This window comes from Apis florea, unplaced genomic scaffold, assembly GCF_048593485.1.
Source record: "Apis florea isolate Af1SG1 unplaced genomic scaffold, ASM4859348v1 contig_2272_pilon, whole genome shotgun sequence".
Lineage (NCBI taxonomy): Eukaryota > Metazoa > Arthropoda > Insecta > Hymenoptera > Apidae > Apis > Apis florea.
The window spans coordinates 6161552-6189340 of record NW_028256549.1 but is presented as its reverse complement, the minus strand read 5'-3'; the positions used below and the strand labels follow the sequence as shown (position 1 = coordinate 6189340).

At 31.5% G+C, this 27789-nt stretch overlaps 1 protein-coding gene and 1 long non-coding RNA gene across 4 annotated transcripts; one reads left to right on the top strand and one right to left on the bottom strand.

Annotated features, from left to right (window-relative positions):
- Nucleotides 1–122: 122 nt before the first annotated feature.
- LOC100870396 (oxaloacetate tautomerase FAHD2A, mitochondrial) lies at nt 123–8821 on the top strand. 2 transcript variants are annotated; one of them, XM_003695924.3, is made up of 7 exons: nt 123–431; nt 3720–3881; nt 4522–4557; nt 6926–7142; nt 7664–7998; nt 8142–8229; nt 8334–8821. In XM_003695924.3, the coding sequence occupies exons 1-7, from the start codon at nt 292–294 to the stop codon at nt 8394–8396; spliced, it is 1041 nt and encodes a 346-aa protein (XP_003695972.1). In that variant the 5' UTR covers nt 123–291; the 3' UTR covers nt 8397–8821. The 2 variants fall into 2 exon arrangements, with proteins under 2 accessions (XP_003695972.1, XP_003695971.1); XM_003695923.3 differs by lacking the exon at nt 4522–4557 and having other exon boundaries at nt 136–431.
- Nucleotides 8822–20996: 12175 nt separating this feature from the next.
- LOC147658445 (uncharacterized) lies at nt 20997–25718 on the bottom strand. Of its 2 annotated transcripts, none has more exons than XR_015295260.1 (4): nt 23632–25718; nt 23321–23513; nt 23050–23194; nt 20997–21790 (listed from the first exon to the last, which is right to left on the bottom strand). It is a non-coding gene; the product is annotated as an uncharacterized LOC147658445 (long non-coding RNA). The 2 variants fall into 2 exon arrangements; XR_015295259.1 differs by having other exon boundaries at nt 20997–21414.
- Between the last annotated feature and the right edge of the window lie 2071 nt (nt 25719–27789).

Genomic DNA, 27789 nt, shown 5'->3' with positions numbered 1-27789 from the left:
ATGATTTATCGTTTGTAGATTTTTAGTAAATAAAAATCGCTATTAAATCGATCACCGGTTGCTTTCGAAGTTGAATCATTTTTTATCGTATCACGTGGTTTCCCCTACTACAACTCAATAACAGAGTGGCGCAATGTGTTCAGTTGTATTACTGTACTATACTAGTTGTAGTTCGTCTTTCGTGACGAGTACTTTATCTTTTTCGTTCGTTGATAATATCCTCATTTTTTTTCTCTTGTAGGAACCATTCACAACGTGCGTTCCTATCAAACCGTTTTATCAACGAAAAAAATGCCTTACCGTGGTAAATTACGATTACTTAGCAGAGCTTGCTTCACCTTCAGAAACTCGTGTGCCGAGAAAAGCAACACGCATTTCGCTGCTAGTATACCCGGCAGGAATTTCTCTACCAGTAAAGCGGCCAACATGAGGTAAATCAAATCTAATCCAAAATTTTAATGAAATTTTAATGAAAATTTATTAAAATGATTAAATATTACATTTTAAATAATCTAAAATAGTCGAATTTCGCGCGGCATTTTTGATTGGCCTGTTTTAGATTTTATCTATGCATCTGTTTTCTGTGCTTTCATAATTTCGTAAAGTAAAACAGACATAATTTGCTTTGTTTCAATGGCATATTTCATAAAATCAAATATATTAAATATAAAAAATAGAAATACAATATGATTGCATAAGTTGAATGGTTGAACACTGTCTGAAAGAATCAAAGTAGTAAAAAAAAAAAAAAAGTAATATGCAGAAAAAAATTTATTGAATTTATGAAAGTATTTTCAGATTTTCATGCCTAATGAACATCTTAATATCTATTGTTAAATCAATACAGGTTAATTGTATAAATTAATATATAAAGAAACATAATAATTAATTCGATTCGAATATCTGAATTCATTCGATTAAATATAATTATATCATCGACACTAACCATCTGAATATACACACTTACGATATACTATTCGAGCTGAACATAGCCGCGTACAAATATATCAGTTAAGAAAGGGTTTGTTTAACGTAAATATGGTGTCGTTTTTAAAAAAAATGTAATAATCATAAAAAGTCATATATAACAAAAAGATAAATATTTTACTAAATATTTTATTAAATTTAAATATTTTACAATTACCTTCAGAAGAACAGCAAGTACTATGAAATTAGATTTATTAGTATATATATATATATATATATATTATTATACCTTGCATTTTTTAAGAATTATTTGAAATATTTATATATTTTAAGAATTTTTGTAATTAATTATTATATAACTATTCTAATATATTTAATATTTATCATATAAATAAACGTAAATAATTGTAAATGTAATATATAATTAATTATAATGAAAATTAATCATAATGATTCGAATCTGATACTAATAAGATATAATATTCTTTAAATGTTTTAATTTGATTACGATATAATAATTATGAATAACATAATTTAATATAATTTTACTTGTATACTTTCTGAATATTTTTCTGAATATTTTCATATAATTTTCTATAAATGATTTTCTTTATTTCTCTATTGGTCGGTATAAATCTTATAAATTCTTGTTAAATGAAATACAGGTGGCAGCAGAATCGCTAATAAATTCATATACGCATTTGCGAATAATTTGCTAAAATTTATTGTTTTGTATCTTATTTAATAATTTCAGAATACATATATTTTAAACAAAAATTAATTTTTGTTTATTGATTAAAATTTTTTTATAATCTCTTATACCAAACAATTGTATAATATAAATTTATCTTTGTTTTTTTTTGAACTTGTTTATCACTTGTAAACATAGGATTTAGTTGTTTGATACTGATAGCTTGAAATATACAATCCTACATACAAGTATTAAATATGAATATTATTAATTATAAATGTATATAAAGAATTATTTTAAATATCCCAATAAATTTTTTAAAATAATATTTAATATTACCTATTTTAGTGCGATCATATTTTTTATTTTATACAAATAGTTGTTATCTTAATTGTATTTTTTATCATTTTACATGTTTATCATTCTTTTTTAATTTATATTTAAAATGTCAAGTAAAAATATTCCATATATTAAAATATTTCCAACTACACTAAATTGAAATAGAAATGTGAAAAAAATTTATTGTTATTTTTTAAAATATATTATTTTGTCTATCTAATTTTCTTTATCTATGAAAATTTTCGGAGATATATTGAATTATTATTATAATGATAAACTAATATTTAAATTTAGGAAGAACTTTATAAACATATCTTATCAAGTCATCAAATAGTATTGATCATTTTCTTTTCGTACTGCATGTACAATATGTACATTTGGTATAATACCGAAGTTTTGAAATATGTCATTTTATTTGGCTATAATATATGTACATAAGAATGAATTTAAAAGAATTCTTTCTTTTAAATTCAGTTATTCAGCTTTGCCAAGAATATCGCTTTGTGAATAATTATGTTAATTATGAATAACCGTATTGTTATAATTATATATATATATATATATATATATATATATATAAAATATAATTATAAATTAAAAATATTTTTCATTATTTTTATCTATTTATTTATTCATTTATTTTTTATTTTCATATGTACAACTATTTTATAAGAGAAATATATTTGAATTGTATTTACATCATTAATCAAGCGATGAAGATAATTGATATTCTAATAATAGATTTTATAATATAAATCTTTAAATGCTATTTCCTATGATTTATAATTCAGATATTTTTAATTTGATTAATATTTTAATCAATTTTTTTAAAAACTCTACGTTTATTAATTTCAATTTCTGATTAATCTTCTTGTAATGATTTTCTGCCAATGTTATCATTATCTTAAATATGTATATAATGTTGTGTATTTTAATTTTTTGATTAATTTTGTATTAAAATTTCTCGTTCGAAATCCAACAAGAATATATTTTTAAAATGAGTTTAAAAAATTAATAAGCTAAATTTAATTCATAATTTTTATTTATTATTTTAATATATTTATAATTTATTGTTTAGTTCATTTATTATTTAGTTAATTTATTATTTGTTTTATTTTATTTTTGAAAAAGTAATTTTTCCGTTATTTTTTAATAATAAAGTAATAATGAAGTAGAAAAATTGTATTTAAGCAATATTAAATATATATTAAAAATATATTAATTTGGCTTATCAGATATTTATTTATTATTTATAATTCATTGCTATTTATATTTACTTATAAGTTTATAAATTTAATAAATTAAATATTTCACATTAAATTTATCATTTAGATTATTATTTATTCTTAAAAATTTATTATATTTATTGTATAATATTTTTCACTTAATTATAAAAATTCATATAATGGATTATATAAATTCTGTTTTTTATATCACAAAATAATTTTCGGATTATATTTTCTTCATCATTTTGTTTTCCAGATTTTTGATTTAAAACGAACTTTTTTTTTTTTTTTTTTCATTAACAAAATTTTTTTATATCATTTTAAATATTATTATATACATAAAATATATATTAAATTTTGAAAAAATAATAATAAATATTAAATAAAACAATAATATGCGATTTTTTATTACAATCCTCGCATACATTATTGTATAATTCTTATTTTTAAAAAATATTCATTTTTTGATCTTTATGTTATTTAAATAACAGATAATTTTATCATAAAATTTATTATATATGCTTTATTTTCAATAGGTTTGTGCAATTCACTGGTAAAAATGGTGGTCCTCAACATTTAGGGGTACAACTTGTTCATGGTGGTGATATAATCGCAGTTTCGGCGGTAGACTCGAGAATTCCAAACACACTGAAAAAATTTCTCGAAGGTGGCGACGATTTGTTGAAAAAGGCCAAAAGGTAAGCGTAATTCGAGATTGAAATGATGTAAAAACTTATTATTGGACTTATCATGCCAAAATATTATTAATTAATATAAAAAAGTGATATAAATATTACTGTCATAAAAATGAAAAATATTTTGTTTTAAAACATGATAATGAGTTAAAAATAATTTAACGATTAATCACGATTCGAATATTTAGAATGAATATTAATTTTTCTATATTCGGTTTTCATTTTTTTTATTTCTTTATGTATATAATATATATATTTAATAATTATATTGAGTTGGAATTATATTTAAAAAAAATTTGAAACTATACAAATTCTAAAAATTATTATAATTTATTGAATAGATAAAATATATTTCATTATTCAGATTCAGATTCAAAACAGTTAAGATAAAAATATCACAAATTTGCAAATACATGCTTGATGATTATATAATAATTTGAAGTTTCACGTACTATATTTTTAACAGTAATTTAGTTGAGTATTTTGAAAAAAGAAATTGATACATGTAATTGTAATGTAATGTACGCGCAATTCTCATATATCTTTATCATTTTTAACTTTTCAGAAAAAGTTTAATAAAATAATAAACCAATAGTAATTTTAATAACCTATTCGATTTCATAACCCACTATTTTGTTCCCAGGGAAGACGAGGTGAACGTGTTGACTGTAATAGAGAGGTTCGTGCTATCGAAAGAATTTAGTGTGAACGAGATTTTATGTATACCCTTTAAATTTCTTTAAATTAAGCTTCTATAAGATAGCATTAATTTATTGTGTCTGTCCTTTTCTCTATGTACAAATACTATATTGAACAATTCTCCATTGTTCGTACTTACACGTAACACACATACGATATTTATTTATTCTTTATTTTCTTCGTAATCTTATTCTTAATATGTTATTAAACTATATATAATTAAATATATGCTAAACGATATATTCCGAATTTTCTTCTGATATACTCGATCTATAATGTATACTTATCAGTATTATATAAAATCAGTGTTATACTAATATTTTTCATAAATATCTCGTGACTGTTTTAAGTCGATCTATAATCTTGTAATCTTTCGCGGCATTAGCATTAAATTCTCGTCTTACATTATCATTTACTCTATTAGACGTGTCTTATTTCAGAGAGAAAACTCACAAACCGGACGATAGACGTTTAGAAAGCTCGTTCTTTCACGATTGCTAATTGGCCAGCTCAAAAGGACCGATTCCTGCTATCGATTACTCTTCTTATTTACAAACGATTATCGTTTAAGCAAACATTGGTGCAGTACACTTTGAATATTAGATGATGTGAAATTTAGGGGTGGAATGCAAAAATGTAATATGTGTGGAATAGTTTAAAATTCTAATTTAGAATAACTTTGCAAAAATTGTAATTACATCAAAATATAGAAAATTTTTTATTTAAATCGTTTAAGTATGAATAATTGAACAATCATTGCAGAACAGTTATGTGAATTATAATATATATTTTATACATGAAATAGTATAATCATTTTTTGTAAATTTGAATCAATATGTTTTCATTCTTATTATATCTAAATGATTCATTATTATGCAATGTAATGATGATGTTTATTTAAAAAATATTAGATTTCTAATAATATCAATGCATAAATATTATTTATATTTTGTCATATTATAATATTTCATGTTCTGTATTTTTTTTTCTTCAGGTCCTTCACTCAGTTACCACGATAAACATACTTACGCGATTTTTTAAAAAAAGAAAATGAATTTTGACTGATTAAACAGTTAAATTAATTATAATTAATATAACGATAAAGAAAAAAATTAAATTATATTTATAGTTTCAACATAACTTCATTAAAATAGAAAAAAGGAATCATTTGATTAAATACACTTATATATGTGTTTCTCAAACACATCACTTGCATGATGTTTTTCCATTGAAAATCCTGAATAATAAAAAATCCCTTATAACTAATTCAGTATTTTCATAATTTATTTTATTATCGTGAATTTCGTAATTTATTTTAATCTCGAAATTATCAACATTGATGATTAAGTCAAATATCATTGTTGCTACTAATTCAAGCTATTGTTGTTCTGTTTGTACTCAAGTTGGCGAGCTTGCAAATTCTGAGTTGCCAGAAAATTCTTCATATGATATCTCTAAATGAAAATATTTGATATATAAAGATCTTTCCATTAATCTTTGATTAATTAAATAATTCAAATTATAATATTTTATATATTTTCATTATTTTCCATATTTAATTTTTTATTTCACATCTCTCATATTATTCTTTTTTTATTCATTTAAGTCATTTTTAATATTGCAAGTACACAAAATAAACAGTCATGCAATTGATTATATATAATCGGTATACTTAGTTTACTTAATATTCAGTTATGTAACTACACTATTATTCAAATGTTACATTTATACAATACAAATATTATTTAAAAGTATTATTATAAAAATAACTCTATATGTTGATAAAATGCCAACAAAAATTGAAGAATTATCAGTTGGTCTTTGAGTTCAAGTCGCTAACTAATATTTATATCTTTTTCCTTGTAAAATTTCCAATCTTTTAAACGGTAATTATGTGAATAAATAATTTTTATATTCGTATTATGCAGGTTAATAGTAGTAGTTTAAACTAACTTGTTATTGTTATCCGAAATTTTTTACTTTTTTCCTAATCATTGTTTTTGCAGGTGTTTGAAAATTAGTTATACACAGGCAGAGTTGGACAAAATATTGTTTAGATAATGAATAACAATTTTTTTTTTCTTAATCCTATTTGAGAATTGATTAAATAATATTGATTAATTGATTAAATAATATTCTTTGCCAATTATTTTCAGAAAATATAATTAATATCAGAAATGTTTAACAAATTTTATTTTTTCAAAATAAGAGAAAACATGAATCAATAATTTAGTGTTTAAATAATGAAAAAAAAAAAAAAAGGAATTATTCGATTTAAATATAGCCCAATTCTGCTATCAGAAAAAAATAAATGTTTTTATATTTTTACATTAGTTAAATAATTATAGAATAGTGGCAGAAGGACGTAGCGTAATACCGGAAGTGGAGGTGAATTTTCTGGCGCCAGTTACACATATGGATAAGTTGGCTTGCGTTGGTTTGAACTATATTGGTCATTGTAAAGAACAAGGTGTATCACCACCGGAAAGCCCTGTGATTTTTAGTAAATTCCCAAGTAATATCATTGGACCGCGTGATAATATTATGCTTCCACCAATTTCAGATGTAAGTATAAAAATAATAGCGAGGAAATGTTGATTACTAAAATTCCATATTGCAAAGACTTTATATTTAAATGAGACAATTACATAATGAGACTTAAATAGACTTTTCAACTAATTATAGAATAATACACAAGAAAAAAGAAAAGATCAGTGTATCAATTGATTTAACTGAAACAGAGATTCAAATTTTATATTTCTAAGATAGTTCTACCTTAACGATTTACTTGGGAAAATAAATATATTTGTTTATAATTTATTAATCTGAAATATAAATTAAAATTAAAAATAGAAAATATTAACGGGGAAAATTATTTGCATAAGTTTCAAATAGGAAAATTGATTAATAACATGATTGGTAATACGTAATTACGTAATTAGTAAATGATTAAAAAAACAAAGTACATCAAAGCAAAGATATATCGATTCTTATTTGTATAATTAATTCAATATTACTATTTAAAATTAAATATGATAGAGTATTCGAAAATTTATCAATTACTATTTTTATGATTATTTTGATAGAAAGTTGATTGGGAAGCAGAACTCGCGATAGTAATCGGGAAAAAGTGTAAAGCATTGAATAACAATGAAGGAGAGGATTATATTTTTGGTTATACAATAGCGCAAGACATTACAGCTCGAGATTGGCAAAAATCGAAGAGAAATGGCGGTCAATTTCTATTGGGCAAAGCCATGGATACATTCTGTCCATTGGGACCAGCTGTTGTTACTAAGGAAGCTATTTCTGATATCAACAATCTTACCGTAAAAACATGGGTAAATGGTAATATTAAACAAGATGGTAATACCAGCGAACTAATATTTAAGCCTCATGAAATCGTCGCTTATATTTCACAGTATGTATTATTCAAAGCTTTTATACTTTTCCATTATGCAGATAAACTTAATTTATCAATCAAAATTGCTTAACTCCATTGTTCTATTGATTAATTCCTGTTCAAGAAATCTATTGCAGTGATTATGCAATTATACGTTTCAGATTTATGACACTATTACCGGGAGACGTGATTCTAACGGGCACGCCATCTGGTGTGGGATTCACTCGTAAACCACCTGAATATTTACAGGTAAAATAATTGAACATTCATTTCGTATTATCGATTTTATATTTAAATTTATATTTAAATTTTTATTATATTTAAATTTACAACTATTTTATTGTTCTTTTTAGCGTGGAGATGTATTAGAAACGGAAATACAAGGTTTAGGTCGTTTGAGAAACAAAGTTCTCTGATCTGACGAATAAATTATGCTTGTAGAAAATATACAGGAGCGATACGCCTTAAAAAAAAAAAAATGAATATGCGTTTTACAAAAATAAAATCGACATCGGAACATTATGATCAAATTATGATGTATTCTAAATTGACTCAATGCACGAAAGAGACGATATAACGATACACTGTCAATTTAGAACATAATGATAATAATTCGATATAAAAATATCGAACATTTTTTAAAAAAAACTGGAACTTAAATATGCACTTATAACATCTTAACAATGTTATACTTATTACTATACATTACACACGGATTTTACGTATTTATATAATTAAGAGAGACTGTTTTCGAAAAACTTGTCTAAGAGTTTTTTTATAGATTCGTTGTTTTCTATCGATATGCTATGAATTTATATTAAAATATTTTTTGACAAATTCATTTAAGTATTTTAATTTAAAATTTTCCTTTATTGCAATTATTTTATATTATGTTACTTACCATTAAATAATGAATAACAAAGATCTGTGATTACACAATCTATAATAAAAAGTCACAGTACAAATCACAGACAAGATACAGAGAGGATATTTGATATTTTCTTATGCATTTCAATGTATTTTTTTATTTCATGCATTCAGAAGTACTAAAAAGTATTTTCCTTTCACCTTAAATATAATTCTCAATGTTCTTTATTTTGAGCAATTCGGCTCAAAATAAGATTACAATATTACTTATTGGAATTGGAAATAAACTTCAATAAAATTACAATTAAAAAATTGAATAAATATTTTATTACAGAATATCTTATAAATATACATGAGTATATTTTATATAAATTGAAACAGTATTTCTGAAATAATGTTTTATTTATTTATTTATTTATTTTTATTTACAAAAATCTGTTTTTATTAAGCAAAAATTAAAAATAAATCTTTTTTTCAGATTTCGAATCGATTACAATACGATATTAATTCATAAATTAATCGTATGAAAAATTAATATATTATAAAATATATTTTTAAAAATAAAAGTATAATTTTTTTAATATTTTAAACTTAATGTTTTGAATGTGAATAGAAATTAAAAAATTAAATTGTTAAATATAATGAGAATAATATATACATGTATATTCATAGTGTCAGGGACCAATTTTATACATAAATCAATATTCAATATTCATTTTTTGATAAGATAATTTTTAAAAATTCTTTTTCTGCTATATCTTGCATTAAAATACTTGCATTATATTTTGAGATTTAATATATTCTACAAGATCGTCCTAGAAATTGTAAAATCAATACTGTAATATATATATTTTTGATATTAAAGATTAATACATATTATAGTTTTCAAAGAGAAATGAATGAAACTATTCAATTAACATCCTGTATCTTGTCTATAATCATATATCAAATGTAAATTTAGACAAAAAAAAAGAGTGTAATGAAATAAATTTAGATAAAAGGACTAATTAATAAGAAAAGGATATGAATAGTAAAAATATCTTTTTAAAGATAGAATAAAATAGTATAAGAATTAATCAATATTATTTTTCGAGTGCTTTTAAAAAGATTTTACATTTAAAAGATAGCGCTAATAATCAATTCTCATATTATTTTTATCTTTATTGTTTAATTTTCTTATTATGTTTCGACACTCTATAGCGCTAATTTCCCAATTTTTACTCTATCTCTATCTTTTTTTTTCTTGTTCTTTTTGTCTATACTTGTTCCGCAAAATTTATACATTCAAAAAACGACTGTTGGTAAAATAGAGTTAATCTTAAACTAATCTCTTCTTAGTTTCAAAACTGTGCGGTAGATGTCACTAATAGTTCTATTCAATACTCAAAATCGAACTAAATATCCTTTCCAAATCTCAAATCATTTCCAAATTCCCTCCTTTATCAATATTTATCAATATTTAAAATCCAAATCCAAAACCAAAAAAAAAACACTAGTCACATTACAAAATTACAAAATTACCAAACATCAAAATAACGAAAAATGTCTATTACTAATTTAATCATCCTATCTTTTTCGTTCATCCTCTTTTTTCATTAATTTAACCATTTCATCTTTCATTTTTTTCCGAAAAAATAATCGACGAACGATACTCAGAAGTACCCATCCATAAAATGACCCCAGAACACGATCCATCCGCGTTCAAAGACGAGGCCCACAAAGATCCTCTATCTGGCCGAGACTCGTGCACGAGACTTCATCAAAACGCAGTCACCGGAGCGCACAGCTCGGCGCCCCCGGTTGTCGTCGACAATAGGTCGCTCAATGCTACCTAATTCGCAACAATGGTCCCCGCGGCCATATATTAATGGTCCGTGCCCGTATATATTCGCCGGCTGCCATTACATTGTCCTCAGAGAGGAGAGCGGGTGTGCTCGCGGCGCGCGTGTGCTCGTCGGTGTGGGCACGCACACTCCCCCGGTTCCGCTTTGTCAGCTCGGAAGCAGAACGGCGGGTCGCACGTATACTTCGGGACCGGGGGCAGATGCGACTCAATTTCGTGGATGACAAATCGGGCCCGTAACGTTGTCAGGCGACGATTAAGGGGGCGCGGCCCCCGCCCGATTTAATGGCGTCCATGATTTCGATTAGGCCGACGGATAGACTGGTTAATATACACTATTATGACTAACATTCGTCCATTTCTTGTGATTCTGGATTTTAATTTATCAGCACGAGAGGATTGTACGATGAGAGAGCGAAGATTAAGAATTTTTTGATTTTTGATGAACAGAAGGAGTTGGAAAATAAAATTTGTATAGATAATGATTTTTTTTTATGACATTTTTGATATTGGCTAAATTTCATATTTCAGAATCGCGTAACTCTAAAGACAAATAATGAAATTTTGAGATCAGAATTTTTGCAATTCAGAATATCGAAATTTGGCATTTTCGAGATTGACCGAATAGTTTCGATAGAACAATTCTTGAAATTTTTATGTCAAATACTTTAAAGATTAAATTTTCGAAATTAGCGAAATCATTAAAATCAAAACTTCTCTTCTAAGATCATACGAATTCCTAACCTCAACTTCATTAAAATATCAAAATAATCATAACCTGAATCTTTCAACTCTATTTCTTAAATCCAAAACCATTCCAATATCTTTTCTCAAACAACTTAAAATGTTACTATCGTTATGATATATCGTCATCATTTTCTTTTACTTGAAATTAGAAGAAAAAAAAGTTAGTTTTATCAAGAATTTTCGTAATGCAAAGATGACAAAGATAACTTTCTATCGCGGGCCATCCATGCGGTTTAATAAAGAGTAACCAGGCGGTTCGTTGACGGAAGCTAATTCCATCGACGTGTAATTCGATTTCGAGACGGGGAGAGCCGCGCATTAATAAGCGAGCGGACACCGCGGGTGATCATCCCGCGGCGGCGTGTGTGCGCGTTTATCCGCGTCCCGAGGAAATTAATGAATTTCGAATCGAAGCAACGCGAGTAGTTAATTTTCGTGGAAGACGCCGCGAAAGATGGCTACCTGCTTCGAGAACACGCTCGTTTAATGCCACCGGGTACTAATGGCGTTTCGATTGGCCTCCGTTTCATTGGCGTAGCCACTCTCGAATCCTCTTGTGTCAATAATTAAATTAAACTGTTTGAAATTTTTTTTTTTTTGTTTAATATAATTTTTTTTTCATTTCAGGTATATTATTCTGTCTGAGGAAGAGAATTAATATTGATTTAAGAGAAAATTGAAGATTAAGTTATTTAGGTATGTTAAAATTGTTTAATATTGAATTTTTATTATTTATTTTAATTTTATTGTATGCAGTTCGTAAAATGCATTTTTATATTGTAAAATAAATTGGATGAATTTATGAAACTTTATAAATATCTTAAAAACAAACGTATTTTAACTTTTTTCAATATCCATTTCGGAATTCAATTGCACTATGAAACATTGTTTTACATCGTAGTTTTGAAATTTTTGAAAAATAATGTTGATATTTTTATTCACAGAGAGAATTTGCATGTTCCACCACGAGGAGTTCAATGAACTGTTTGCATTTCACGTTTTGATATTATTATATATTACTAATGATCAAAATCTCTTCAAATTTTTGAAATCCATTCCTAGAACCATCACCAACAGTAAAGATTTTATCTCAACTTGACTATAAATACTGATTCGAACAATCTTCTAAAATTTCCACGATTATCCTTGTTCATTTTAGTGGACGAAGTCGTAACCAGCGGATAATCTCATTACAGAGAAAGGACAGGCTATCCTGACCAGTTAATAGAGCCGAGGCTGGCAAAAAGGGAAAGGAACGTGACACGGTTTCGGCGAAGCGCCATAAACATCGAGCGTGAAAACTGTTCGAGACGGTGGAGGGGCAGGGGATGTTGGAGAACAATAGGGTAAAATAAGTAAGTGGCCGGGCAAGGGACCTCCTGGTGGCTGGTACTCTTTGCTGTGACAATGGTACGAGTCAATGGTGCCCTGTTATTCGGGACATTATGGGCCATCGTTTGTCAAGTATCACTGCGGGAAACCGGTACGTCCTTATGTTTCCGATAGTTCTGTGGAAATGTTCGATCTCTAGGTCGGTTTTTCCAATCGAGTTGCACTTAAGAAAATGTGAAATAGTTTGGTTTGTCGCTCGAACATAGGGAGGGTGTTCATTTTGAAAATTAGATAAAAAGAAACGTCGCGTATCCGATGCGTTGTTCATGTTTAATTATTTAATTACTTTTCGATGGAAAATTTGTGTATTTTTTTTATCTATTTTGAAGTTTTTATTTTGAGGTTAGGTATGAAACTTTGCTTCATTTATTTTAGTTAATGTAAAAGATTGATATTGATATAAAAGGATTGTTTAGAATTTTATATTTAGGATATTTATCGTTTGAAATGAAGTTTTGTTAGAAATCGTTATTATGATCGAATTGCAAACATAACCTAGAATGCGAATTGTATTAAACTCCACCTGAAGATATCTACAATTAAAGAATTTTAACTACTTTCAAATATTAATGTTATACTGTACAATTTTGATCGCGTTTAAAACAGATGTCTATCAGATAGAAATATTAACAATCCTTTCTATTACTATTTTATACAATTTTATTATTGTCGAAAGGTTATTGGAACTATTTTATTTATAGAATATATTGAGTTTATTCCTCCTCCTAATGTAAGATTTGTTGATATCATTTTTAACAAATTACCTTTAGCATTTTTAATGTAATTATATTTTAAGCTTGCAATCATCACAGTGATGAAATCGTTTTAACTTTTCTAATTTTTCTCATTTTATATTATAGAAAATTCAATTATTCTAAAATCATTTCCCAGACTCACGATTGTATTAACACTTTGTATACCTATATTTACAGTATATCTGTAGAAAAGAGAGATGAATTGCAACTCGAAAAAGATTGGAAAGATACCATTATCCACTTTTGTAACAGACATCAAAATTGTTTTACTCGAAACGCACATGCTAAACATTTAACTACGCGCTCTGCTGGCAATTACATTAACCTCAGCGTTATTAGAATAAACCAAGTTCGAATTTTAATGGCCGACTAATGTCTGTAATCAAACAGTCTGTCGTTATTCTATTCGTTCAAAGTTTTTTCGACTCGATCATTTCTTCATTCGTAATTGTCGATCATTTCCAACTCGTTCTCTTTATGTACTTAGCCTCTGGGCCCTTTTCTCGAGGATCTTACGTGATTACGTGAAAATATACGCGTGTATTTACCGCGATTATTTCCTGATTTAAATTATCGATTGCGGTTTCTATATGCAGCGTATATACTGTTTAGATAAATGTGTATTGAAAGATTCACTACTTGAGTATGTAATGTGCATCATATGTTTACGTACAAGCTGTTAATGTATTTATGGAACACTTTTGGATTTTAGAAGCTGAAATAGACTTATTTATTATATGGTATTATATAGTTGCAATTATAATTTGTGTTAAAAAGAGAGACAGAAATAGATAGTTCTATTTCCATCACGCTTCAATTAATACAGATTTATAAATAACTTTATAACTTAGTAAATAAAGTTTTGGTTTTCAGAATTGATCTTACAAAAATATTTCATGAATATATTCAATATATTGCAAAAAATTCAAACTATTTTATCTTTCATTGCTAGAAGAATGATTCAACAGAATGAATAAATTTTTCAATGAATTAATTTATCAATTTTTTGAAAGATAGATTTAAATAAAATCAAAAAAAATCAAAATCAATAAGACACATCTACTACTTTAACGAAATAAAACCAGAATTTCAAGTAATTACTCTTTCTTCAAGAATCCTCTGAAACAATTATTATCACACCGTTCACAAAAAAAAAAAGAACCTTATCGACCGAACTCTCGAGAATAGAGCACACGTCTGCGTTCCGATATTATCGATAGAGTCCAAACGAGACGATAGGTCTGGCGCAACAGAACTTGCCTAATTTCACCCCGTTATCCAAAACCGAGATCTCCAGAATCCCGTTGATGATGGCACGAAAAGCTAACGGTTCCACGCGAAAAACCTTCCTCGACAGATTTACAACTCGGCTACCGGGATCGCGTGGACCCAAGATCCTAACCTCACCATCACCTCATCAGAGATATCCACCAGAAATCTTCCATCCAACGTTGACTAACGACGATCTCGATCGAAGCGATCTCGAAAAGCATAATTCCTCTCGTTTTTCCATTTCGTGCCCACCACCAATGTGGACACCTGCGGACCCAGAACCGGGGCCCGTTATGCTCATCGGACAGAGATTCCGCCTAATAAAGACATAATTCTAGTAGATAGGATCTACACGAGGTTCACGCGAGACCACGGCGGCCATCTTTACGAGCGTGAGATCGAACGATTCGAGAACAGATCGAATGTCGGAGGGGAGGGGGGGAGGGGGGTTGCTGGTTTCACGAATCTTTTCTCTCTCTCTCTCTCTCTTTTTTTTTATTTAAATTTATTTTATTTTTTTTTTTTTTTTTCGTGTCGGGAAAAAGAAACGCTTTCCTCGCAAGATTTATGGCCTCGTTAACAAGTCCCCCCGCGCGGATACATCCGCGCGGATGTACATGAAATTGATTATTAAACCGCGTAGGTGAGCCATCCTCTCCTTTCCCGATTATTCTTTCCTTTGTTTCTTCTTCGTTAGATGTAATTCTATATGTTTTCTTCGATTTCGTGATGGCGCGTGTGTTTGTGGTAACTTGGAGGCAATGTGGTTTTGACACAGTTATTTTTATTTGTGATGATTATTTACATTTTATGATGAAAAATTTCATTGTTTTATTTTATGATAATTGTATAGTGTGGTTCATAGATTCTTTATCTTGCAGATTACAAGGTGGTTTTTGAAAGATCGATTTTATAACGAAAAATTTTAACACTTGTTTTATTTTAAAGTACACGTAAGTGAATGCAAGATATTTGGTATATTTTATTTGGAATAAAAATGTTGGACAAATAAAGATTTCAAAATCTTTTATATTAAGAGATAAATTATTAATAATTGGAATTTATTTCTAAATATCTACTTGAATGAGGATTATTTAGATAATATTAATTAAGATGTTAAGTTTTTATGGTATTATATTTGGGAAGGTTATTATGGATTGTTATCATTTCTTTGACGAAGTTAAAGAATTTGAAGGAATTTTGATGAGAGAATAGGTAGGGATCATGTAATGAAGGAACGAGATATGTTTGTATAGTAGTATTTAAAACAACGTGTGGTTTATCTCGATTCCCATTCAGAAAGATTTAATGAATCTTAATAATAATTCATTTTATGATTTAATTATACATATTTTATATCTCTTTATAAATAAATGGATAATTTTAAGTGTCAAAAAAAAATGTTGATATAAAATATCTCTGAAAGCTCGATTTTAATAGTGAAAAGAAACAAAAATCAATATATAGAAACAAAATATCAGTTAAAATTAGAAAAAGCGAGAAGGATTTTATTCTATCTCCATATTTTCATGTATTTCTAGAATACCTCCAAAGATAATCCTACGAGCATATCAATCAAAAATAATACGAAAGCGTAATGTGATGATAAATCACAAAAATAAATTCATCATCGTTCCAAACCAGATAATCAAATTAAATAATACATTGCATTAATCGCATTCCTCGAACGTGAATAAATTTCTCAACTAACCTCAAACTATCCACCTTTCTTCGCAAAAATTCATTAAAAAGAAAGAAAAAAAGGAGACAAATGTTCCAACTCGAGCGTCAAATTCCAGCTCGTTTGCCACGCCAATTCCCCGCAAATCGGCACGAAAATCCGCCAGGGAGAAAACAACGGTCCGCGGTCCAATCGGCCGCAAAATGGCCGCCCATTCCGCGCTTTAACAACAACTTGATGAAACGATTAAAACCGTAACGAGGCTATCGTCCCATCTCTTTTCATCCTCGCCCGCCATTCCATCCGCTTGATGGCTGTTGTTACGACGGCGTGTGTGCATGAATCGCGGCGAATTTTCCCGATTCGCATGTATGAACGGTCGCCATCCCGAGGGAACGCTCTGTCAACCACTCTGCCGACGTATCCCCACGGGAACTACCCCCTGATAAATCTGTCCGGCCGGTGTTAACTCCGATTTCTGCGTGCAAATCTGGACTCGATTGTGCGAAATTGAACTGGCCATTTTCTCCGTTTTTTCCTTTTTATTTTTCCGACAATTTTTTGGAAATTTTTTTAGAAACCTTTGTTGTCGATTTCCTTTCAATTTCTTATTGGAAATTTTGTGAAATTTTGTGAAAGAATTCAGAAATTACTCTTGTCCTCCATCATTGATTTTTTATTGTTCATCTTTTTCGACATAATACTTGTAATTGTTCTTAAAACCAACTTCAAAAAATTGAAACCCTTATCTTCTCGTTTTCCCCCTCTCCAAAGAACCAAAAGAGAAAAGAGAACGCAACAAAGGAAGAGAACGAGTGGCCACGAACGAAACGATAATCCCAAGGAGGGGAAAGAAGTAACGTATCATCCCCGATAATCAAATTCCCGGGCCAACGAACGAAACCGCGTTATTATTATTACAACAAACAAAGGGTACGCGATCCAACCGCGAGCCATCAGATCCACCCATAACCGTATCCATCGCCACCGCCATTACGCGAAACGGGACACGGGCGCTCGAAACAGGATGTTAACAGCATTCGACCCTCGTTCGACCGAGAAAGCTTTCCACCGCATTCGCATTAAGATATCGACACGCTAATGTTCGCCCATTAAACGCTTACCAGCCGGAAACGGTTTAATCGAGGAACGCGCAAGCGTGTAATTCCATCATCGTTGCCTCGAGATCGCTCGAAGAAAGAGAAAAAAAGAAAAATTATTTTTTCTCTCCCGCTCCGTTTTCCATTCGACAACATTTCCGACTGTGTTAATATGGCGGACCAAGTGTGTGCGGGGGTGGCTAGGCGCGATAAATAAACCCCGAGCCCATTGAAGTAAGTGGTTATGTTTTTAACACGTGCTTCGGACTAACAGTTCACCCCCTCCACCCCCTCCTCCTCGCCCACGGTGTAAACCACGGGAGAACGCGCACCGCCATCTCCATAAGCCACGTCTCTCGCAATGGCGTAGCAGCTAGTAGATTTCGCGCCTCTCACGATTTCTTGGTGATTTGTATATTACAGGCCGATGATAAATTCGATGTTGCACACTGGTGATTTTGTTGATCAGAAGTATATTTTCCACGATTGTGTAGTATTATCAATGAAATTTTATATAACTTACCAGTGTTAATCGAAGAATTATTGCGCAGTTCAGATTCTTGTTGATAATTGCTGGAAATAATATAAGAATATTGAACGTATTGTTGAATTTTTCATCCACTCGAAATATTCATTTTCGAGCAATGCAAGTTGAAATCGAGAATGGGACCTCATAATATAATGGAAATCGAAGAATTTCAAATCATCGAGGAAAATTTTTTTGGATGGCAATTTCTACGCTACTGGTGTCCACCGAGCAGGGCCACAGAAGTGCTACGCGCGCGAACAGTTCGCAAGCAAGCGAGGAGGAGAAGAAGAAGAAGAAGGAGGGAGGAGAGGAGACACGCGAGAAGGAGACGGAAGAACGGAAAGGAGGAAAAGGAGAGGAGGAAGGATCTCTCTCTCGTCGAGATGGGAGATGCGCCGACATAACCGATAAATAACAACGGCAACGAGCCTGTCAGACCCTTGTTAAACCATCGTGCACACGCTCACGCGGCCTAGCACACACGCATTCACGCATTAGAATACGTTTTAACACGTATCTCTCTCTCTCTCTCTCTCTCTCTCTCCCTTTCTTCTGCATCTTCTCTTCTATGTTTTGGGAAAGAGAGAGGGAGGAAGAGAGACAGAGTATAGACGTTTGGCCCCCGGGGATTGGACGCCATTGACGAATATTACTTCGGTCCTTGGACCGCGAGCAAATGATAATTAATTCTCGTTACGTCCTCGTTGCAATTAGCATCCGTATTTTGAAACTGAATTGATTGTTTGAAAGTTTTTTTTTTTCGATTGATAGGCTTGCTAATTTTATTAATTCAAAAATTAAAAATTCTAATATTAATTTTGAAATTGAAATGTTAATGTGCGATTTAAAATCACTTAAACCTAATCAAATTGCTTCCTTCGTTACTTACAAATACTAATTCAATCGAAACGAGAGAAATGTAAAATAATAAACAAAGAGAGAATATCTTCAATTATAGACTCGATCAGCGTAACATAACCTCAACAAGTTACTTATAATAAAAGAAAAAAAAATCAACTCGATATATTTACTATTTACAATCGATACAACACAACAGTGTTCACAATGTTAATATACAATCTTAGAAGAGCGGGGAAAAAGTCTAAAATAAGCAGAGAGAGAGAGAGAGAGAGAGAGAGACTGTTTCCAATATGACGGAGCGTCTCGATCAGGGTAAGGACGTTTTTATGGTTTCGGAACGGGTTCCTCTGGTCCTTTGCCTCGGAAGATGGAGAAGGAACGATGGAGGGCCGGTATATACGCTATGACGTGCCAAGAGTTGCACTTACGTGGATGCATCTGCCTCCGTTCGCACGAGCCATCATTTTATCCGCTCGACTTAACGCAACGCCCGTTTACGCTCAAGTTACGAGCTCCCTCACCCGTCTCCTCGCTCATGGCAGCCTGCCCTCTCCTGTCTATCTTAAGGGTACGTTTTATGAACTGTACTTTATGAATTTGTCGAAGACCGCCTCGAGATGGTATCGTTAACGCGCCTCGAGGGTCTCTGACCAAGAAATGTGGTGGAGAGACGAGGAGGATTGGCGGCAAGGATTTCTTCTTCTCTCTATGCGTCGAGTGTGCTCGATCGTGAAATCTAATGGCAAACCTTTGTTCTCTGGTAAGGAGGTGTGGAGATAGAGGCGGAGAATGAATTTCGATTACTGTTAAGATTGTTAATTATAAACTTTACAATTTTATGATTTTATTAATGGTGGTAACTATATTTGGAATTATTTTTTTAATCGTGCTTGATAATTACAAATTTTCTGAACTTTCAAACCTGTGATAGATAGGCCGCTCCATAGATGGCACTTGCCGATTCAAAACTCATTTCACCAGCCTCGTTGATCAAAATTGCAAATGGAGGAACGTGACGATATTGCATTAAAACAATACTTGTAAATGTAAACCGTTTATTTTCCAATGAGAGAAATGAAACAATAGTATAATCAAATCTCGAATCTTCTTTTCGCGGAAATACCTTTTCAAAGAGAGAAAAAAAAGAAAAAAAAGAAAAAGAAAATTTAGTTTCGTCTAAATTTCAACCACACGGGGCCGACGAAATTCCACGAAGGTCCAAAAGTACCGCGAAAAAGAAAGAAATGGCGGAGGTTGTCTGAGGAAATTTAATTGCCCCCCAAACCGTCGGTGACACCGTGTCCCATCGTGTCGCTGGATTTCGTTCCAGGCCGTGTTTCCGCCGGAATCAAAGGCGCCCCGATCGCTCGAGTGGCAACATTAAGTGTTTCGACAACGGCCGTGTTCGAGATAAGGGTTACACGGCCAGATGCGCTGCGAAAGTCGATCGCGAGAGAGCGTGCCCGCTCCTCCCTTTCCCTCTAGCGGTGAAAATAAGCTGGCAGATAAGGGTGTCACGTGACTAATTTATGTCCCTCGAAATATGGTTCGGGGGAAAGCGCGTGTCCGATGTTTTTTCCTCGTTTCCATATGGATATGTAACGTAATTTTTCGAGATTTTTAGATCGATTAGAGAGATGATTTTTTGAAAACTTTTTATCTTGAGATTTTTGGATAAAAGTAAGTGTTTATTATACGATGATTGGTTACGCACAGGATGGAGAGGCAGGGAGTATTAACGATACGTATCTTAATGTTCTAAAGGCAGATGTTTACCTTTAAAATTAGAATTTCAGTTCTAGGAATCTTGTTGGAATTGTTCGATAATAGTTGAACGGACAAAAAGTGCAAGTAGTTAGTTCTTCTGTTTAGTTTTTAATATATCATAAAATCAAAAGTTAATTTATTGAATATTAAAGCGATGATAAGTACTTTGACTTTATTTTGTTACAAAAATTTTATTAAAATATAAAGATTCAAAGTTTATTGAATTTATTGACTAAAGTTTCAATCCAATACGACAAACAATTCGTAGCTTAAAGTCTAAAAAGAAGGAGAAGAATCATTTTTTTGATTACAAAGGTATACAATTGAAATTTCTTCTCAACTCAAAATTTATAATCTTGATCACCATCAACGATTATTTTATTTCGTTCACAGAAGTTTCTTTCGCAAATTTTATTTATCAATCGCGTCTTACGACGCTCCTTCTACTCATATTGAACCGCTACAACATTATTCGCGTCACCAGGGCCGATTCCTTGTTATTTTTCCATTATTTCGCCATTATTACTCGCCATTACCCCCTTTCTCGTCAAGTTCCTTCTACTTAGCCGCCGATATTTTCTTTTATTCGGCTTAATATTATTATCTGCAAGCCTCGCCACCTGGTGAAGGCACAAAACCTGGTGTATCGCTTTCACCGGCCCTTTCCAAGGGTTCTCTGACCGACCCTCCTTGGAATAATATTTTCCCAACACCGAGACCCTGTTTACAGTGTCAACGCGGGACCCGTGGATTATTCCGCCGGCTTCCGGTCGCTTTGCGAACGCATCCGTCGCGCGAGAATTATCCCCATAGACGCCATTAAAGGGTTTCGATGTCGGTTATTGATATTATCGAAGAATTATTCTTTCCCTTTCCGCGTAATCAGATGAGTCCTTTTTTACTTTTTCATTCTTTACACTCACGTTTTATGATAATAATTTGAGACAAAAATTTGTTTATCCTTGGAATATTTATCCAATATTTTTTCGAGGGTATCTGCGATAAAATTTTTCGACGAAATGTAATTCAGGTATATCTTGTTCAATCCAACGATTGGATTGAAATAAAGTTTGTTTTATAAATTTGAGAGAAATTTTTCTGGTTGTCGTATAAGGATACTTTTAATTCTCCAATTTTTTAAATAAATAAGAATAACGATACAAGATTCGATACATATATATTTAACAATAAGAATTTCTCCAAAAAAATGAAGAAAAAAAAAAAATCACGAACTTCACGTTTCTCCAAAAACCAAACGCGTCCAAATATACCCAAATTCCTTTTTCCCGTAAAATCGGGCCCGACGTGCCTCTAAATCATCCTCCTCCGAACCGTTTCTCCTAACAAGCGATTCGATCGACCTCGTTAATTAAACCTGGCCGAACCTGTCCTCGTTTTCCAAATTCCCTCCACCATTCGTCACCTGGCCACCACGAAAATCCACCCTCCCTTTCCCGAAAACCAAATCTTCCGAGAGGGCATGCACGCCTCGGCCGAAAATAAACCGAACGACTTGGAAAAAGGAAAAAGAAGAAAAAGAAGAAAGTGGAAAGTAAGAGGAAAATTGGCCGGAATAAGGGTGGAAGTTTCCACGAGGGAAGAAAGATGGGAGGAAAGGGAGGGGCGAAGATCAATTCCAGACAATATGTAGAACGATTTCTCTACGTTTCTGGATACGAGTCGTAACGAGAATTCACGACATCCCCGCGGTGGTATCCGACTCGACGATTTATCCTCTGTCGGGGGTTGCGCGAGACAGGGGTGGGTTCTGGGGGAGCGGGCCATCTTCTCGCACGGAAGAAGGTTTTATTGGGCTTTTTATGGACCGAATAAACGCTCCTGTTACGCGGATTTGCATGGAGCTTGTTCCGTGATTCACCGCCATCCCCCATTTTTCGTCTTATATCTTCTTATTGCGCCGGGTTTCGTGGAGGAGGAAACGTCGTTCTTGTATCGTTCGTCGCGCGAGTTTAAAGCTTGTGATCGGGATAGATTGGTTGGTAGGAAATTTTTTTTATGCTTTTTTCGTTAGAGAAATTATACGAGAATACGTGAATTTATAATTCATGGATATGTGTCTTATTCTTGCTGTAACAATTATTGGAAATCGTGGAAAAATTTTTTATGAATGTTTAAACAAAGGTAAAAGTGAATAAAATGTAAGGAAGAACGTTAATCTACTTTAGTCGATCAATTTAAAGTCCCTAATTTAAAAAGAATTGCACGTAGCAATTAACGAAAATTTACCAACCTACCTATTAACGATAATTCCATTAAAACATCATATCTCTTGTCATCCATCCAATGACTTGATCACAATTGACATTCGTAAATTAAAAGGTCAATTATTATCATTCACAACCCTTTTAATAAGTAGATATACACAACAGTGGTAAAAGTCTGAAAAAGAAAAAAAGAAGTCAAGAAAGAGAAATAAAGAAGGAAAAGAGACGGTATATTAGATTATTTATAGTTCCGGTTCAGCAGGAGGTGGTTCTTAATAAATTTATTGACGCCTCAAATTACTTAATTAACGTGGAGGATCGGGCAATCGTTAGATATTTTTTTTCTGGATTGTTTCTCTTTGGAAATTTCGTAAAAATCGTTTCGATCGTTTATTCGATCGTTAATAGATTAATGATAACAGTAATAAAAAATAATTCTTGATAAAATTTTTAATAAAGAAGATCACAGGGAATAAAATAATACAATAAATAATCTGAAAAAAATCAAAGGGAAGTGTTAATACAATTTCAAGAATATTTCACTTTTCATAAAATTATATATAATAATAATAATAATATTTTTAACAAATAACATCTTAAACGAACACTTACAATGGTAAAAAAAATTCTATTTTCTGTCTGTTCATTATGCAATTTCTCTTGCACGTTTTCCAGTCGGGCTGCCGGCGATAGATGGCGCCAATGATCTTCGTTCGTTGCCATTCAGGCGATCGAAACTCTCGAGCTATTTCGAGGTATTCGTCTCAACATTCAATTTGATGCATTTTTCTTGACGATATTCCAAAAAGGAAATAGTTGAAAAAAATATACTTAAAATCACTTTTCTCAAGGAACAAGTGCAGAAGGTGAGATTGAGTTGCAAATAGATTGGTTATTGATTGAAACCGATTGGAACTCGAAGGAGGTTATGTATATGAGCGTTTGTTTTTTCCTTTTATCACGGTTTGCAACGCAGAAATTTATATAATAAAATTTGAGACCGCGTATTACAATAAATTGGAGCTGGTGATTGAATTTGTTGCAACGTTTGTTGTTAAAGGATATCGTTGTTACGAACGGCAGTTTTGCAAAATAGTTGCGTGACGTTTCGCGCCGTGCTTAAGCCCGGTGCGCACTTGCAATTTTCTGCCATAATGTAATCTGATCGTATGATGCGCGTCAAGGTGATTTAATATTATTGGCCTCGCCGTTTTTACGCAAAATCAAATATTCGCGCGATGATTGGATAGAATTCGAATCACGAGTTAAGCCACGATCCCACTTGTCGTTTGTACAATAACAAATTATATAAATATTCGTTGATAAAATTGTCACTAAATCAACATTTATATCTAATGCATACATTATTATTCAAAAATTTGGAATCGTTTTTTTTTTTTTTTTGTTATATTAAATCTTATGCTAATTTTGTTGTTAATTCAAAAAACAAATGTCAAGAATTTTGTAAATACACGAAATTTTTTGAGCTAGTGAAAATTTAATTTTTTAATTCTTGAATTTTGTTTTTATGTTTCTTTAATTAATCACAAATTAAAATTATATTTAATCATTTCTGATTACTACTCGATTTCTGGTTTATCCGATATGAAATTTTAAAGATAGAAATTATGATGAAAAAAATATTAATTGATTATTTTACCTTATCCACTATCTCTTTGATTTTAAATTATTTTTCCAGCACGTTTAAAAGAAGAAGGAATATATGGCAAAACTTTAAGTGTGAACAGGGTTTAACTCGCTTCGTGGTTGTTTTTTCGATGCCGTGTATCGAGAACGTATAATTTCGAGCGATTCTTCGAAGTTGCCAACACGATGGCGAACAGTATCGACGTTAAATCGTATGATACTTAACTTCGAAGGTGCTGCAGTATCCAGTGAAGTCACGTTCCATACCTAATCACACGTTAACTCGACGTAAAAGGCATAAGCATCGATCCATTCAAACAGTCTTCGACCCTTGTTCCTTAACGTGTCTAAAAAAAAAAAAAATGTCCCCATTAATGAAGCACGATACCTGGACTTTACTATCTACTTTCAACAAATATTATATATCATTTGAGTGTAATTTAATCAACAAAATTTATATCGAAATATGCACTATATGTTTTAAAATTCGTGGAAAAGTCTGTCCCTCAAAATTTTTTCCAAAATCGATATACCGCGAGGTATATCGAGAAATTAATAAAATCATTCGATTTTCGGATCGATACGATAACAAGCTCGTTTCGTATGGTCCACTCGATGGAGCACAAAGAGGCGAAAGTAAAAGGGCGTCACGTGTCATTTGATTTCAATTCGCCACCCTACGGTGCTACGCAATAATCCCCATTAAACAAATAGACACGGGGATGCCCCATTGCGCACGAGCCGCGCATGCGTTCGAAATTAATGCAATTTGCGATGAGAGATTAATCAATTCTCGTGGAAGTGAAAGTGCTGCTCTACGTATTTACGCGTTCGTGTATTATTATCATGGAATGGATTAATTAGAACCTTACGAATTTTATAGTAGTTTCAATTTGTTGCAATTGTTCGTTCCAAATTATTTTAGGTTATGTTCGATCAATTTGGGATAGTAATGTAATAATTATAATTACGCAAAATTAAATGTAACAGCGATTGATAATGCATCAGAAATTTAATGTAAATTTGGATTTATAATAATATAAAAATTTCCAGTATAATACTGACTATCAATTCATTATTATACATATTTACATACATATGAAATATTCATATGTTACGATATATGTTTGACACAGAAAATTTTACATTATAAATTAGCACTAATAATTAGAAAAAGATATACAAGAAGAAAAAACCTTTGTACTTGATACAGATCATCTCTTCATCTTTTTTTTCCCCTCGAATATATCAAGTAATTATCGATTAAAGGAAAAAAAATCACTTTATTCCCCCTTTATCATCATTTCCACGCGGAAAATTAGTTTCTTCAACCGCGTTATCACGATCGATATCGACGCGTGTAAATAAAATGCACATCGTTTCGAGGGTTGCAGAGCCCACCCCGCAATCGTCCCCAGAACGCGACCAGCCCTCCCATAATGCAATTTGAGTTAACTGTCGGGGGATGATCGCCGACCCTATAAACTGTAAGCACACCACACGTAATGTATCGAGCGCTTTAGGACACTCTTTTCTTCCAACGCTGCTGTTATTCTTGCCTTTGTATGGGGGTGGAAGTTGGCTTTGTTCGAGTTGGCATCTCGAATGGACCGTCCTTTGGACGAATTTTTGTGGGATTGTTGTGGGATCAGGATTGTGGTTGAACAGGAATTGTCGAGATTTGGATCGAATTTGAGGTTAGGTTTTCTAATTTATGGCTGTTTCAATCTAAAATCTCGAGAATGTTAATTTCAAATTTAAACTATTCTCGAATCTTTTTAACAATTAATGTGGAATTGGTGGAGAAATTGTGTCCTTTTGTTTTTCGATTGAGAATGAGTATGTTGAAAGATTCGAGAATTCCGAAAATAGTTTCTGTCAATTACAATTACGTTTGATCAAGTTAAATTTAACATAAGAAAACGCTTATCATCGAACAACACGAAAACCGTTAAAAAAAAAAGGAGAGAAAATAAAGGATGGATGCGATAAGAATTTTATGAACAATGGCGGCGAGACAAGTTGTGTTTAAAAGAAATATGGACGCTCGCTATGGAGCTTCCTATCGGGTTTTCAAGGAACGTGGCACGATGCAATTTCGTGAAGCTTCCTAATTGCCGTAATTGACGGTGTTTTCGCGTATCTCTGTAATTGCCAACGTTTTATGGCGACGTGATCCACGTATTCGAGATTCAACTGGCTCGTGATCTCGTGGGTTGGATAGGTCTGGAAATTAGCGGCGACATCCGCGATTCCAGTTGGAATTTATCGTCGTTACGGAATCTCCATAGTGATTAAGACCAAGCGGGATTTATCGTAATGGAAATTTTTATGCAAATCGATTCAACGTTCACCGAGATATTTGAATGAGATGTGTCGAATGGCGGGAATTTTGAAATGGGTGGAATTCCAATTGGAGATTTCGAATTGAAAGAATCTATTTTTCACGTGAAAAGAAATCTGGAATTTTTAAACTAAATATGTTTCAAAGATGTTGGAAATTTTATTATCGAAGATATTTGGAATATTGAAATTTTTTTTTTGAACTTACAGACATTTAAGATTCCTGGGGATTTAAAATTTTTACTCGCACTTGAAAAATCATAGAAATTTTCGAGTATTCAAATAATTTCGAAAAAAACTAATTTACTAATTTACTCGAGGAAAAATTTGCATTCAAGTTTTCATCAACGATTCATCGGTTTCGCAAACCGATGTTAACAAATGCTAATCGAAGAAACCAATCGTAAACCAATATCGATTTCAAGAACATCGCCACACGTATCATTTTGTCGTAGGTAGAAAAGCGCACGTTCATATGGCAAAAGTAATTCAATTTATGTCCATTATCCTCGGGTCCGTGCGGGTCCCGATCTAAAACCGATAAGCCGCGTAAAAGGTCGAATTAAAATGGAGTCCGCGGCGATTGCCGGGGTCTCCGGTTCTACGAGCGATTTATGCTAACGCATAAAAGTCGACAATGCCCGGCTTCCCATTAAAATCGATGCCCGTGTCCGTACCGCTTTACAGCCGAGCCGTAAACATTAATTAAAAGAAGAAAAAACCGATGGCGTTGTTAATTTTTCGGATCGTGATGTGGGTCGTGCCTTGGCGATACTTCAC

What these genes read in the sequence shown, in the direction of transcription:
- LOC100870396 (XM_003695924.3), top strand. Translation starts at nt 292, where the DNA reads ATGCCTTACCGTGGTAAATTACGATTACTTAGCAGAGCTTGCTTCACC. An exon ending in AGTAAAGCGGCCAACATGAG is followed by an intron (nt 432 to 3,719) that starts GTAAATCAAATC and finishes TATTTTCAATAG; the next exon opens with GTTTGTGCAATTCACTGGTA. An exon ending in TTGTTGAAAAAGGCCAAAAG is followed by an intron (nt 3,882 to 4,521) that starts GTAAGCGTAATT and finishes TTTTGTTCCCAG; the next exon opens with GGAAGACGAGGTGAACGTGT.